Here is a 16036-nt window from a genome sequence, read left to right as displayed (position 1 = left end):
CTTTATTACTTTCTTGCACTCAAACCAAACCTTATGAATTCATTTCACTCACAATCCACCACTCACCACACTCGAATCCCTTGCATGACTCAGTCAAGTAAATGCCCGAACACTTGACACACCTCCACGTCCCTCCTTCGAGACCGACACCCGGGGAGTCACTGACTTTCCGTTTTAACACAAATATCTTTTGACACCTCAACCCTACGTAAAACCGACGATGTCAAAATGGCGCCGTTGCCGGGGAGGGCAATATGTTGTCATATGTTTTTGTTTACTTTGATTGCATGAATGCTAGATTTAAGCATTGTTAATCCATACCACTTTCTTTTGTTTTATTTCTATTTTACTTGTTTTTGCTACTTACCCAATTGACTACTTCTAGTGAATTATGGAATCCTTGTTTCATTGATAATCTTACTAGGTGAATGCACGCGCGAGCAAAGGGAAATCAAGGCTTACTACCCTACATTCCTGAAATCAATAGAGCAACTAGGAAGAAAAACACCCAAAGGTCACAAATGGCTTCATCAAGCGCAACACGAAATCCACAAGGAAGAGGAACAACTGTACCCAATCCACCCACAGTTCCAATTAATACACAAGCACCCATTAACCATGAAGAACCAATTCTTGAAGAACCACAAGCGAACAGAGCAAACAACCAAGAAAATATTCGTGAAGAAGAATACTATGGAAATCCTCAGGAACCGCAAAGATCAATTGCAGATTACATGACTCCTGATTTTAACATGCATAATTCGATCTATGTACCGCCGATGGAAAACGTCAACTTTCACGTGCATCCAACTATTCTCACACTGGTTTAGAACAGTCAATACTCGGGATTACCATCTGAAGATCCCAATGCACACATAACAAGGTTCATACGAGCATGTGGGATGTACAGACAAGAAGGCGTTAGCGGGGAGATAGTTCGATTTAAATTATTCCCATTTTCAGTTATAGGAGAGGCAGCACGATGGTTGGAAAGCCAAGACGACAATCATTTCAGATTATGGCAGCAGTTGCATCGTGAATTCATGAACGAGTTCTTTCCCATTACAAAAACTATGAGGATTCGAAGGCTAATACAGGAATTCAAGCAAGGAAGGCTTGAGAGTTTGGGAGAAGCTTGGCGACGATTCAAGGTTCTTAAAAGACAATGCCCGCAAGATCTGATGCACCCATGGGACATGATTAGCTCATTCTATGGAGGGCTAACAAACGAAGGAAAGATGTTGCTTCACTCATCCTCCAGCGGTGCTTTTGTCTCCCTAGCTTTGCCAGAAGCTGAAGAATTGTCGAGAGAATATCTAAGAATACCTCTTGTTGGTATGACCGACGGGGAGATCATGGAGGCATATATGAAGTTGATAATCGTGTGGCAAGTGAGGCGAAAATAGAAGCAATGAATCACGAAATCAAAAAGCTACATGCCATGGTAGAAAAAATGGAAGGAAAACCCAAGCCTTATATGGCTTTGGCTCTTTACTGTAACATTTGTGGAGCACCGCATGATACCAATATTTGTACTTCTCCGTCTGCATCTGAGCAAGTTGAGGTGGTAGACTTTCAAAGGAACTCCAGCTACAATACCTATGGAAGAATCAAAGATCGAATAACAATTGGAAGTAGGGTGAGGGATGGAACAACAATGATGTATATCAAGCGCGAGGACAATACAATTATGGAAACAAACCTGTTTATGGACAGAATGAGAAGGGCAGACTGATGTACAATCAAAACCAAAGTAATGGAAGTCAAATGGCCCAATACAGGCCACAATACAATTCTCAAATGGACTTGACTCAACAAAGAAGAGATGATATCCATGAAGTAGATGAAAGGCTGACATTGGAGTTTTGCGTGGTGGTTGAGATGTCAAAAGATATTTGTATGTTAAAACTGAAAGTCTGTGACTCCCCGAGTGTCTGTCTCGAAGGAGGGACGTGGAGGTGTGTCAAGTGTTCGGGAGTTTACTTGACTGGATCATGCATAGGATTCGAGTGTGGTGAAGGGTGGATTTGTGAGTGAGAGTAGTTCATTTGGTTGGTTTGAGTGCAAGAGAGTAGTAAAGTAAAAAGGATTTGTAAATATGTAAAAAGGGGTAGGGATTGGATAGTGTTCATGGATGTTGCATTGTGGAGTGTCTAAGTTCATGGATCGGGGTTGCTAGGATATTGGCTATTCAAGAGTGTGTTGTCTTAGTCCTTTTCCACCTTTGTGTACTAAGGCTTCTTTGACTTAGGAGTGCCTTCAAGCATCCAAAGTTCTAAGAGGAATTTTATCAAACACTTAAATAAGCTACACACTATCCTACTATTCTTAAGAAGTCCATAGGAATTATGATTGTGTCAAGCTTCAAATCCTAACTCTAATCAAAGACAAGAAAGAGTCAAGAGCTCAATCCCTCATCTAGATTGGCCAAATCCAAACAAGATCTCATCAAAACAACAATCAATAGACAAGAATAGGTAATCCATCAACACAAACACATAGATCCAAGATATAGAGATAAGATCATCACACTAGCAACATTCAATCACACAATCCAAATCCCTAGACTAAACTAGCTACTCATGATATGAAATTCAAGCAAAAGCTAATTTAATCCAAGAACAAGATAACTAAAATTATAGAAATGAAATAGAAATCACCTAGGGTGAAGAAGATCTTCAATCCAAGCTTGTTGTCTTGCTACAATGGAGATTGATCTAATCTAAAAAACTAAGAAAAATGGAGAAAGTTCTCCAAAGGAAAAACTAAGAAAGGGAAAACTAATTTTCTGGGAACCTCCTCTGAAAATCCATCAAAGGGGTTTAAATAGTCTCCGAAAAAGCAACCCTAGTCGAAATTCGCGCAGTGTAATCTCCACGCCTGCTCACACGCGTGTGAGTGTGCGTGGGAGGCTACTGGATTAATTCCACGCACGCTCACACGCGTGTGGCCATCCTCATGGGTCCTCTGGGGCTCCGATCTTGCCTGGTTCGCTCTTTAAGCTCAACTTTTGGTCCTTTTTGCTCCCGAGACTCCTGTTTCACCTCCTTTAGGCTAGAAGTGGCTTTTGTGCATTGGTTAGTGATTTTCAAGCATTTATGAGCATAATTTACCATGTAAGGATGCTATAGACTTGATAAAACACCCTAAAATGTGCCTGATTTAAGGGTATCTCGGAGGCTTATCGAATTTTCCACACTTTGTTTCTTGCTTGTCCTCAAGCAAGACATCTTACTTTCTAAGCATATAAGTCTCCGAGATACTTTTCTCATGCAAAACAAAGCTTTTGGCAAGTCAAAATGATGGGTGTCTAAGACTGTTAAAACGGGAGAAATCATTTGTGTTATCTACAAAAGATTTAGGTCAAATGTCATCAACTCAAGAAATATTTTCGGGAAATAAAAACCTTTCGTAGATAAACAAGTAAAACAAGGGATCACACTCCTCGCACCATACGCAAGTGACATGATTGTTTGTATGGGGTGAGTGAACGTGAAGGTGGTGTGGAAGTGATAAAACGAAGAGTCATGAACTCCCCGAGTGTCGTACCTCTCGCGGATGGCAAATTGGAGAATATACGGGTTTGCTATCTTGGTTTATTTGGATAACACTGAGGTTCAGCATATGGATATTGGTGAAAAGAAGTAGTAAGAGGGCAAAGGTTGATAAAAATACAGAAGTAAGTGAAGGTAAATAAAGGCGGATGGGGCTAGGATATCGTGGAGATTGGTTCAAGGCGCAAGGTAGAGTATTGATTTCCCTTGAGTTATGGTTGAAGGAGCTTGGAACAATGTCCTGAGTGGCGTCACACTCAAGCTCCCAATCCTCAGTCGGTTGGGGAATTTTATCAAACACTTTGTCTACAAGTTCCCTCAGGATCTCATCTTCTCAGATTGAGAGCGGGAGATGTGGGTAGTGGGCTACATCTCTTTGCGATATCTCGCCAAAGAGATGATCCTATACTCTTAGAGAGATCGGGGCCCTCGATCTAACAAGATCATACCAAACATACATACAATTTCAACATTCCCCAAAGAAATCAAACTCATTCATCCAATTAGATCATGAACACCAAATCTCCATTCAATCTAGCCCCTATCCTAGGGATTAGCCTCTCAAAGGCTTTAACAACATCACATCACTAAAATAGAAAAGCATATCTACAAGATCAAGATAAAAAGCAAATAACTTTAAGGAAAAGGAAAAGCATGAGAAATCCAAAGAGAAAACAAGTCTTTAATGAAAGAAGTTACCCAAAAGATCTCAAAGGTATGAAGATCCAAGTTCTTTTTCTCCAAGGAGCTCCTCCTCCTCTCCCTAGTCCTATCTAACCCTAACTTAAGATTGTAGAATGAAAAATTTGACAAAAAACTCTCTAAACCTAGCTGAAATGTCCCTTAAATACTAAAACATCGCGCAGGTTTCTGGTTATGTCCCACGTCTGCCACACGCGTGTGGACTGGCGTGGACAGTTACTGGAATACTTCCACGCCAGCTCACACGCGTGGTGAGGCTCGTGGGCGTGGTTCCTACGTTTTTGTTCCTTTTGTTGTTTCCGGTTCGGTCTTCGCGTGCTCCCATGTGGATTGATTCTTCTTTTCAATGGTTTATGCTCTCTTTCGGTTGATTTCAGCCTTCATTCCTGTGGGAATTCTTCAAAACACTCCACACAGAACTCATTTGCAATTTGTTAGTAAAATAACATCTAAACACGTAATTGCATTCTTTAAGACTTTGTTTTGGCAATAATTCAACTTAATAAGTTCTAGATCATTAGGTACTTTTGGCGTCTATCAAAGTTTCCACACTTTAGATTGCTCGTCCACGAGCAAATTATACATTCAAAGCCTTCTCATTTAGATGCCAAAAGTATCTAAGCTAAAGATATGCTCAAAGGTAATGATTAATATTCGTTCAAAACACAATCTACCAGGAGATGTGGAATCCTTCACAATATCTTCAAGGAATGATAAAAATGTGCCATACACTGCTATGAATATTCAAACAAAGCAAAACCCCTATTGGTCACAAGTAGGATAGTTAATTAGTTTTCACAATATCAAGCATGCAGTCCAAAAATTTCATTCACCTCTCATTGTGCAAAGGCCTTAAGCTGATCCCCCTAGTGGGAACGATGTACAAAACCTAATCAATCGGCCTCCCTTATCGCCAAAGCCCAACGTAAGAGTAAGTGAAGATAGATCTATGGGCCTCTCTCCGCCAATGGCTTGGGCGGTAACTCATCTTACTCACTTCCTAGGGTAACGTCGTCAAGCAACCCGACTTCACATGGAGCTCCATGCTTTTTCGAAGGTAGTGCAATGGGTGCTTGAACCCTAGCGAAGCGGCTTCCCTCATCTCAATTTTCTCATCTCCTAGGGCCATTTTATTGTGAGCAACCGGCTCCAGATATAACATTTGTGTATTTTTGAAGACTATGGTTGCTCACCACCTAGCGAGATGGCTTTCCTCGTATCTTATCTCGGGGATTGGCCTTTTTGCCTTTTCTACTCTTTTCTCCGAACAACCCCTCATGCCTTTTTCTTTGGGAAAAGGGATATTTCACTCAATGCTCAACAGAAAGCTCTCCTTTTGCCCCATGTTCTATTCTATGATTGTTCAATTCCGGGCTTCGCTTAACTTATCTTTCTGAAATTAGGGGTTGCACACTCCCACTTCGAGAGATCCTTAACTAAGGTCTTCACAAAATAAGAGGTGAATACCACACAGGCATACAAATTTTCAGATTTTTAGGGGGTCAAGAAAGGGGTACTTCCAAGGTTATTCAAGAGGAAACTTTTTGGCACAGATTTAGCGTTCTCAGAAGATAGAATGAATAACAACACATACTTGTGGCTTGATTATCTTTCCAAAAGACAAGATAGAGCTTTGTTTTAAGAAAAATTTTCATTTTAAGCACAGCTCTTTCCACACTTTAGACCAAACATCGTCCTCGATGTGGACTTAGAATGTAATTAAACACAGAAACAACAAAACATATATCTTTCCACACTTTAAAATGAAAACATGAGGTTCATATAATAAATAGATAAGGGATAAGAGGTAAATGACCTAGTAAGCATCCCTCGTCATATTGCTCACAAATTCTGGAATAGATGACACTCATGTTTTTGCAACGAGATCTGCATGGAAATATAGAATCTACAAAAATAGGGAATTTCAGCTTGGAACATTATTTGACGAAATAAAGTAAAGATAGTAATAAAGCAGAGTAAATAACGGGTTGCCTCCCGATCAACGCTACGTTTAACGTCTTTAGCCTGACGAAAATGTTTTGATGATCGTGTTACTCGTCATCCCAAGGCACTAGCCTGCAACACTGGACTGTCCCTTGTGTATTCTCCATTCCATAATATTTATTGACTTGGTGGCTGTTCACTTTAAAAGATCCTTTTTCTGGATGCGTGATCTCCAATGTTCCGTAAGGAAAAACCTTAGTAACAATATAAGGCCCCGTCCATCGTGATTTGAGTTTTCCAGGAAACAGTCGCAGTCTGGAATTGAATAACAACACTTTATCTCCTTCAATGAATTCTTTGTTCTTCCTGATATGCATGTCGTGGTAAAACTTGGATCGTTCTTTGTAAGATCTGGATGTCTCATAGGCAAGAAAACGCCATTCTTCCAATTCATTCAGCTGAAACATTCGCTCTTGTCCTGCTATGAATAGGTCTTCGTTTAGTATTTTGATGGCCCAATATGCCTTGTGTTCGATCTCAACCGGGAGATGACATGCTTTGTCATATACCAATCTGTATGGAGTGGTTCCTATCTGCGTTTTATAAGCAGTCCGAAAAGCCCATAATGCGTCGCTAAGCTTGTCAACCCAATCTATTCTATGCCGAGCCACTATCTTTTCCAATATGGCCTTGATATCTCTATTTGCATTTTCAACTTGCCCGGTAGTCTGAGGGTGATACGGGACTCCTCCCTGATGTTGTATGCCTTGCTTTTGAAGTAATCTCCGCATGGGCACATTTCGGAAGTGAGTTCCCCTATCGCTAATTACAATCCGTGGCACTCCAAATCTTGTGAACAATTTCTTTAAAAATCTCGTTACGCTCCTGGCATCATTGTTCCGAAGTGCTTCTGCTTCAACCCACTTGGAGACGTAATCCACCGCTATAAGGATATATTTGAAACCTTTGGAATCCGGAAATGGCCCTGCAAAGTTTAATCCCCATATATCAAAAATCTCGCAAACTAGTATGTAATTCTGTGGCATCTCATCTCTCCCAGTGATGTTTCCAGTTCGTTGACATCTGTCACAGTTTCTTACACAAATTTGAGCGTCCCGAAATATCGAGGGCCAACAGAATCCTGCTTCAAGTGCTCTTCTTGCAGTTCTGTTAGCTGAGTGATGGCCCATTCGGTGGCATTCTCCCAGAATTTCATGTCCTTCAGCCTCTGTTACACAGCGTCGAATTATTTGATCGGCACACACCTTGAAGAGATACGGCTCGTCCCAAAAATAAAATCGAGATTCAGCTATTAATTTCCTTCAGGCGTGCGTATCCAAGAATTCCGGTAATTCTCCTCCTACAAGGTAGTTTGCCAGATCAGCATACCAAGGTGTGAGATAGAGACCCATCAATTTCTCTTCAGGAAAATATTCATTTACATCTCCAATCATATCTTGTCCTTTCTCATTCTCTAACCTTGACAGATGATCTGCTGCACTGTTTTCAACTCCTTTTCGATCCACAATAGTCACGTCAAATTCTTGCAATAGAAGAATCGATCTGATCACTTGGCTTTGCTTAGGGTTTAGACATAAGAAATCTGATAGCCGCATGATCAGTATGAATGATGACCCTTGACATCAAGAGGTAGGATCTGAATTTATCCAATGCAAACACTATTGCAAATAATTCTTTTTCGGTTGTGGTGTAAGCTTGTTGTGGCTTTGTCAACATCCGACTAGCGTAGGCAATAGGCTGAAATTTCTTGTCGTTTTTCTGCCCTAGCACAACTCCAACTGCAAAATTGCTCGCGTCGCACATCAACTCAAATTGTTGATCCCATTTTGGTCCTACAAGAATCGGAGTATGTACCATAGCATCCTTTAAATTCTGGAATGCTTTCATAGCATCTTCATTTAATTCAAAAGTAGCATCCTTTTCCAACAGTTTAGTCAACGGCCTTGCGATTTTTGAGAAGTCCTTTATAAATCTCCTATAGAATCCCACGTGTCTTAAGAAACTTCTCAAGGATGTCACATTGTGCGGTGGTGGCAGGGTCTCAATGATTGTTGTCTTAGCTCTGTCGACCTCGATTCCTTTTTTCAAAATTTTATGTCGAAGCACAATTCCTTTTGTGACCATGTAATAACATTTTTCCCACGATAATACCAAATTCATTTGCTGGCATCGTTCCAAAACCTTTTCCAGATTTCCAAGGCATTCTTAGAAAGTTTCTCCAAAAATTGTGAAATCGTCCATGAAAAATTCCATAAAATCACCAATGAAATCTTCAAAAATAGCCAACATGCAACGCATGAAGGTAGCAGGGGCGTTACAGAGACCAAATGGCATTTTCCTGTAAGCAAACGTACTAAACGGACAAGTGAATGTTGTTTTCTCTTGATCCTCCAAGGCTACTGGAATTTGAAAGTATCCACTCATTCCGTCTAAGAAACAGTAGTAACCGTACCCGCTTACTTTCTCAATCATTTGATCTATAAAGGGTAATGGAAAGTGGTCTTTTCGAGTGGCTTCGTTGAGCTTGCTATAGTCAATACAAACTCTCCATCCAGTTATCTTTCTTGTAGGAATCAATTCCTTGTTATCATTCTCAGTGACTGTGATTCCTCCTGTTTTCGGTACCACATGAGTCGGACTGACCCATGTGCTATCCGAAATAGGATAAATCATTCTGACATCCATAAGTTTGATCACCTTGTTTTTCAAGACTTCGAACGTGTTCGGGTTAAGTCGGCGTTGCGGCTGTGCTACTGGTTTGGATCCTTCTTCCAATACAATTTTATGTGTGCAGATGGCCGGATTAATCCCTTTCAAGCCAGTCATCTTCCAACCTATAGCTTCTTTGTTTCTTTTTAGCACTGTTAGCAGTTGTTCTTTTTGTTTTTCTGAGAGATCTGTCGCGATGACAACTAGTAACTCCTTCCCTGATCTTAAGTAAGCATATTCAAGGTGTGCAGGCAAAGGTTTCAACTCTCCTTCCTGTATTATCTCGCCATCTTCCTTTCTTTTCTCATCTCCATCCTCAAATTCCTCCCCAAATTCATCAAATTCATCCCCATCATTTCCAACCATTTCCTCCGAGACTTCACCAACAGAGTTTATATTCTCAACAAATTCAGAAACACAATCATTATCAATCAAATTAAAACGATCGACCTCTCGGTGTAAAGCAATATGTAAAGCGTTAAGCTCATGCTCAAAAGTACTTTCATTACAATTTTTAGCTCCTATGGGACATTCCCGATTAAAATCATGCCTCTTGGCTTTGGGCACTTCACATAGATAGTCTATTTCATCATGCACGTAGTCGACGAAAAAGTATCCATCCCCATCTAGAGGATACTTCATGATTTTGGTTACGTCGAAGCTGGCGGACTCATCTCCTACACGGATAACGAGTTTGTTTTCCCCCACATCTATTAAAGCTCTAGCGATTGCCAAGAAAGGTCTGCCCAAGATGAGAGGAATTTCCACATCTAGGTCCATATCTAAGATCACAAAGTCCACTGGAAAAATAAATTTATCGACTCGGACCAAAACATCTTCCACTATACCCCTAGGGTACTTGGTGGATCGGTCAGCTAATTGAATGCACATGCGTGTAGGCTTAAGAGTTCCTAAATTCAATTTCCGGTATAACGCAAAAGGCATCAAATTAATGCTAGCACCTAGGTCTGCCAAGGCTCTATTAAAAGTAGTGCCTCCTATATTACAAGGTATAGTGAAACTTCCAGGATCTTTTAACTTCTTAGGCACATCCTTATGTAATATAGCAGAACATTCTTCTCCTAGCACAACAGTAGCAATTTTAGCCAATCTCTTTTTGTTAGATAAAAGATCTTTAAGGAATTTGGCATACCTCGGCATTTCTCCTAGTGCATCAATGAATGACATGTCAATGTGTAATTGGCGTAGCATTTGTAAGAACTTATCGTACTTGGCGTTGTCAATGTCAGTGCGGAATCTTTGAGGGAACGGAAGTTTAGCTTTCGGCACAGGTGGTGGTTTTTCCATGATTTCTTTTCCTTTTCGAGAGGGTTGTGGTTGCATTTCTTCCCTGCTGAGTTCTTCTTCAGGTGTTCGTTCGACTTGCTTCGAGTTGGAAGTCTCTTCATTATTCAACCTTGGTTCTTCTGTTGGAATAGATTGCGGTGGGGGTGGAACAACTTCTGGAAGTGTTCTCCCGCTTCTCAGTGTTACGGCATTCACATCTGTTTCTCCCTGGGATTGGATCATTTCCATAATCTTTGCGAGTGTACTCTCAACCGTTTGGAGCGGTGAGAGTGTTTCGTGGCGAAGTTCTTGAATTTCTCCCAGCATTTCTTTAGTGATAGTCTCTTTAAGTTTAGCATTCTCCTCCCTCGTTTCTCGTATAAAGTCATTTAAGCGTTGCTCGAGGGTGGTTTGGTTGCTTTCGGGCGACAGAGGCGGTTCTATGGAAGTAGAAGAATAAGTACAGGTGTTGGCTCTGTCCACGTCATCACCACGCGTGTGACTCGGCGTGGATTTGTTCCAGAGAGCTCCCACGCCGGCACACACGCGTGTGGATCTCGTGGTTGGGTCACTGCTCGGAAAATCTTCAGAATTCGGATAATTTGGCTCGTCAAAGTGCGTTGGAGGGTAATATGAAGGCATTTCATGAGCAGGATATCTTGGGGGTTGAAAGTGCTGAGTTACGTAAGCTTGTTCATGGTAATAAATAGGTGGTGGAGGTATTGAATATGGAAAAGACGGTGGGTAAGGAAAATGGTAGTTATGATAGTATTGAGGCGGTGCGTATGGAGGTTGGGGTTGTGAAGGATAATAAGGATTTCTTCTGTATGGTATATAACTATGGTAAGCTTGATCATTAGGTGGAGGTGGATCCATGATTGCGTCAAGGAAGTCCTACAATCAAATTTTCAGACAAAGAGTCGGAGCACAAGAGGTAGCTCCTTTCACAGATTAGCGCAGTGGTGTACAGTTGGGTGCGAAAGTGTAGATAGCAATGAAACAAAACAAAAGAAAATGAAGTAAGCAAGTTATCCAAACGATTCAAGATAGTAAAATTTTAAATTCACCGTTTGCCATCCCCGGCAACGGCGCCATTTTGACATGATTGTTTGTATGGGGTGAGTGAACGTGAAGGTGGTGTGGAAGTGATAAAACGAAGAGTCATGAACTCCCCGAGTGTCGTATCTCTCGCGGATGGCAAATTGGAGAATATACGGGTTTGCTATCTTGGTTTATTTGGATAACACTGAGGTTGAGCATATGGATATTGGTGAAAAGAAGTAGTAAGAGGGCAAAGGTTGATAAAAATAAAGAAGTAAGTGAAGGTAAATAAAGGTGGATGGGGCTAGGATATCGTGGAGATTGGTTCAAGGCGCAAGGTAGAGTATTAATTTCCCTTGAGTTATGGTTGAAGGAGCTTGGAACAATGTCCTGAGTGGCGTCACACTCAAGCTCCCAATCCTCAGCCGGTTGGGGAATTTTATCAAACACTTTGTCTACAAGTTCCCTCCGGATCTCATCTTCTTAGATTGAGAGCGGGAGATGTGGGTAGTGGGCTACATCTCTTTGCGATATCTCGCCAAAGAGATGATCCTATACTCTTAGAGAGATCGGGGCCCTCGATCTAACAAGATCATACCAAACATACATACAATTTCAACATTCCCCAAAGAAATCAAACTCATTTATCCAATTAGATCATGAACACCAAATCTCCATTCAATCTAGCCCCTATCCTAGGGATTAGCCTCTCATAGGCTTTAACAACATCACATCACTAAAATAGAAAAGTATATCTACAAGATCAAGATAAAAAGCAAATAACTTTAAGGAAAAGGAAAAGCAAGAGATATCCAAAGAGAAAACAAGTCTTTAATGAAAGAAGTTACCCAAAAGATCTCAAAGGTATGAAGATCCAAGTTCTTTTTCTCCAAGGAGCTCTTCCTCCTCTCCCTAGTCCTATCTAACCCTAACTTAAGATTGTAGAATGAAAAATTTGACAAAAGACTCTCTAAACCTAGCTGAAATGTCCCTTAAATACTAAAACATCGACCAGGTTTCTGGTGTTGTCCCACGTCTGCCACACGCGTGTGGACTGGCGTGGACAGTTACTGGAATATTTCCACGCCAGCTCACACGCGTGGTGAGGCTCGTGGGCGTGGTTCCTTCGTTTTCGTTCCTTTTGTTGTTTCCGGTTCGGTCTTCGCGTGCTCCCATGTGGATTGATTCTTCTTTTCAATGGTTTATGCTCTCTTTCGGTTGATTTCAACCTTCATCCCTGTGGGAATTCTTCAAAACACTCCACACATAACTCATTTGCAATTTGTTAGTAAAATAGCATCTAAACACGTAATTGCATTCTTTAAGACTTTGTTTTGGCAATAATTCAACTTAATAAGTTCTAGATAATTAGGTACTTTTGGCGTCTATCAGCAAGCATGGATTTTCGAGGTTTTGGTTAACCTTCTATTTAAATATGGCCTCTAGCCGATCCCACTAGTGGGAACGATGTGCACTAGCTAATCAACTTTCCATCCTTATACGCCAAAGCCCAGCGTAAATGTAAATGAGGGTAGGGGCATGGACCACTCACCGCTTTTGGCTTAGCGCGGTTCCTCTTTTCTTCTCACTTCCTAGGATAACGTCATCGAGCCACCCGACTTCACATGGAGCTCCATGTTTTTTCGAAGGTCAGTGCGATGGGTACTCGAATCCTAGCGAAGCGGCTCACCTCAGCTATATTTTCTCAATCCTTGGGATCTTTTTATGTGAACAACCAACTCCAGATAAAGCTTTTTTCTTACCGAAGACTATGGTTTGAACACAACCCAACGAATTGGCTTCCCTCAAATTTTAAAACTTGGTGATTGGCATTTTGCCTTTTCGACTTCTCCTCGTGTCAACCTCTCATGCCTTTTTCTATTTTTTTTTGTTCAAGGGTTTTGTTTTCTATTAAGCTTACTAACAGGCTCACCTTTTGCCCCATGCCCTACCAAGGTTAGTTTAATTCCGGGCCTCGCTAGTTTTATCTTTCTCAAATTAAAAAGTGCACACTCCCACTTCAAGAGATCCTTGACTAAGGTCCTACGTAAATAAGAGGTGTTCAAGAGATCCTTGACTAAGGTCCTACGTAAATAAGAGGTGAACATCATGCAAGCAGGCAAGGTCCTACGTAAATAAGAGGTGAACATCATGCAAGCAGGCAAGAATATAAACTTATTTGAGGTGAACATCATGCAAGCAGGCAAGAATATAAACTTATTTGGGGTGAACATCATGCAAGCAGGCAAGAATATAAACTTATTTGGATCTAAACACTCTCATGAGTGCGAAAAGTAACTTCCTCAAAGATATTTGGAGAGTAAAAATTTTTGGGCATCCAGTCAAAATTCTCTCTAGATAACACAAATAATAACTCTCTTTTCAAAACTGCAAATGCACCCGCTTATCATTTCCAAGAGCTTCAACTTCTTATTTTAAGTATGTAAGCATGTAAAGCACAAAGTGCGTCCTTTCCACACTCTAAAACAAACATCGTCCTCGATGTTTCTATACGGTATAGGGTAAAGGAACGAACAGGGATTCTAAGGATAGACAAATAAAGATCCCTTTCCACACTTTGGAATTTGCTCTGGGATATAGGGTATGCATCAAACGATCCTAATAAACATGGTAAACTCTAATATACGCATACACAAAGCTATAAAGAAAATATTTCCACACTTTAAAGATCAAAACGGGGCTTAAAATTAGAAAAGGGATAAGAGGATAAACCAAGTATGCATCCCTCTTTCCACACTTTAGCTTCCAGCATAGGCCTGCTCCCGTTATAGATGCTCTATAAGAAATGGAGACATAACATACAAAAGGGTTTTTCGGAGTACTATTCAATTATTATAGAAATATAAAAGTGATAAATACATAAACATAGATAATAAAGTATGTAAATAAGAAAAAATTATTCAAATAGTAAAGCAGATAAGTAAAGCAGTTAAAATGTAAATAACATAAAGCGATAAACTAAAGTAAAGCAGAGTAAAGAAATAAAGAAATAAAAGTTGGAACCCCGCGCATAGGGATCCTATTGTTCTCATAGGACTATCAACCAACGTAACCAGTGTCCAGTTGGACTCAGTTTCAAATGTCAAGTGTCAAGATCGAAGACAGTCGAAGGAAGGCATCAGTTATCACCGAAGGGCTGGAATTGCCTATCGAATCTAGCTTCGAGTGCAACAATTCTCCTATCATTTTCCTCCACCGCCCTTCTCATGCGGTTGAGGTCTTCGGTGTGGACATCTTGTCTTGCAGAGAAGGATGTAAAGTGGCCTTCCTGCCACGTTCGCTGCTCATGCTAGTAGTTCATCTGTTCATCATGGAGCTGCTTGTGAAAGGTCTGCGTCGTATCCCAATCCATGGGAGTAGGGCCATGCTCCTGTGCAGCAACATCTTCCCCGTTCTCTTCTTCCTCATTCTCATCATCAGAAGCTGCCAGATCCGGTGCATCATCCCCTCCAAGCCTCAAATCTGCGGCAAAGAACTCACCCACGGAGAAAGGAATTGTGAAACCTTCATCCTTCCCTCCCATCAATCGGTCCAATAGGCCCAACCCGTAGCACAATCTCGTAACAAAAGGTCCGACAAACACTGTCTGAACCTTAGGCTTTTGTTGGGTTTGGAGCCATTTTCTAGCTTGAATGCCCATGTTGATGTCAACCTCATTCTCCATGCACCACATGTAAAACAAATCTTGTTTGCATACCTTGTTGTGATTTGTGGTTCTGCCAGAGAGATTTATAGCAAAGGCTAATCTGATAGCCTTTAAAGCATTGCGGGTGATGAGGTTTGCCTTGAGGTTTGATGAGTTGTATGGGGCAATGTTGGTGATGCTTTTCCAATATTGAATAGCCACTGCCTCTAAATCAAAGTCCTCTTTAAATTCTCTGAAGTATGGCATAGTCACGCCGACGGCTTCATGGAATCCGAGCGTAACACCCGAAGTGTTGACAGACATACTGTTGTGGTTGCCGAATAGTGTGAACGAAATGGACTCTCTTGCATCGTTGACCTCCTTGCGAATATCCAAGGTTGCCAAGAATTCATAAGTAACAGGCGCATAGGTAGGTCCTCTCCACTCAAATAGAGAGCGGAGCTGTGGGTGCCTGAGAAGTCCGGTCACTTCATCCAAACAACCGAATTCCCTTAAAACATTGTCATCAAAGTGGCGGCCGACCAAAAGCTGTTTCCCCTTATATCTATCCACCGATGTAAGCTGGACGGGCGTCAAGTGTCTTAATGACCTTGACCCAGGCTCCTGGGGAGCTTGTTGAACTGTTTCACGTGGTCGTGCTGGCGACCGGCTCGATTCACCATGATCGTGCTTTGATTTCTCTGCGATTTCTTTCGAGCGTCCCATCCTACAAATTATAGAAATTATCATTCATGGTAATTGGTTTCGAATAAATATTTCTCAAATAAGTCACCATTGCATTTGTGTAAAATTCCTTGTCAAGATAATGGATTTCAAACATATGGGCTAAGAATTTTCGAAAATTTCGCCATAGTTTCCCCTATATTTTGGACAATTCTAGCATAAGAATATCAACAATATCATTCCATTATCACACACATGCATAAATTCATCATAAGATAATTCAATTTGATAATCAAATAAGAAGTCAACTATAAAAGTCAAAAATTTCAAAAAGTCAACTTCATCTTCTTCCCCAAATTCAAAAATTAGGGTTTGGAATTGAAAATTCAATTTGGGCAATGTAGCATGTGAAAAGTCAAATTGATGGCATATAATAGTTCTACAACAA

At 40.9% G+C, this 16036-nt stretch overlaps 1 protein-coding gene across 1 annotated transcript; it reads right to left on the bottom strand.

Moving 5' to 3' along the window:
• Positions 1 to 7522: 7522 nt before the first annotated feature.
• On the bottom strand, positions 7523 to 11093 carry LOC116033234. Its single transcript, XM_031275989.1, has 5 exons — positions 9431 to 11093; positions 8682 to 9148; positions 8403 to 8491; positions 7943 to 8196; positions 7523 to 7836 (listed from the first exon to the last, which is right to left on the bottom strand). Exons 1-5 carry the CDS (start codon positions 11091 to 11093, stop codon positions 7523 to 7525), a joined length of 2787 nt encoding a protein of 928 aa, XP_031131849.1.
• Positions 11094 to 16036: the final 4943 nt, after the last annotated feature.

Source organism: Ipomoea triloba, chromosome 10 (assembly GCF_003576645.1).
Source record: "Ipomoea triloba cultivar NCNSP0323 chromosome 10, ASM357664v1".
In the NCBI taxonomy this organism is placed as follows: domain Eukaryota; kingdom Viridiplantae; phylum Streptophyta; class Magnoliopsida; order Solanales; family Convolvulaceae; genus Ipomoea; species Ipomoea triloba.
The sequence above is the reverse complement of the archived record's forward strand: the minus strand, read 5'-3'. Positions and strand labels throughout refer to the sequence as shown.

Excerpts from the sequence above, each read along its gene's own strand:
- LOC116033234 (XM_031275989.1), bottom strand. The coding sequence starts at position 11,093 with ATGGATCCACCTCCACCTAATGATCAAGCTTACCATAGTTATATACCA. Across the intron at positions 8,492-8,681 it reads TAGATCAAATGATTGAGAAA|ATTTCATTGGTGATTTTATG; the intron begins GTAAGCGGGTAC and ends CTATTTTTGAAG. Across the intron at positions 8,197-8,402 it reads GCCTTGGAAATCTGGAAAAG|GAGATTTATAAAGGACTTCT; the intron begins GTTTTGGAACGA and ends GGGATTCTATAG.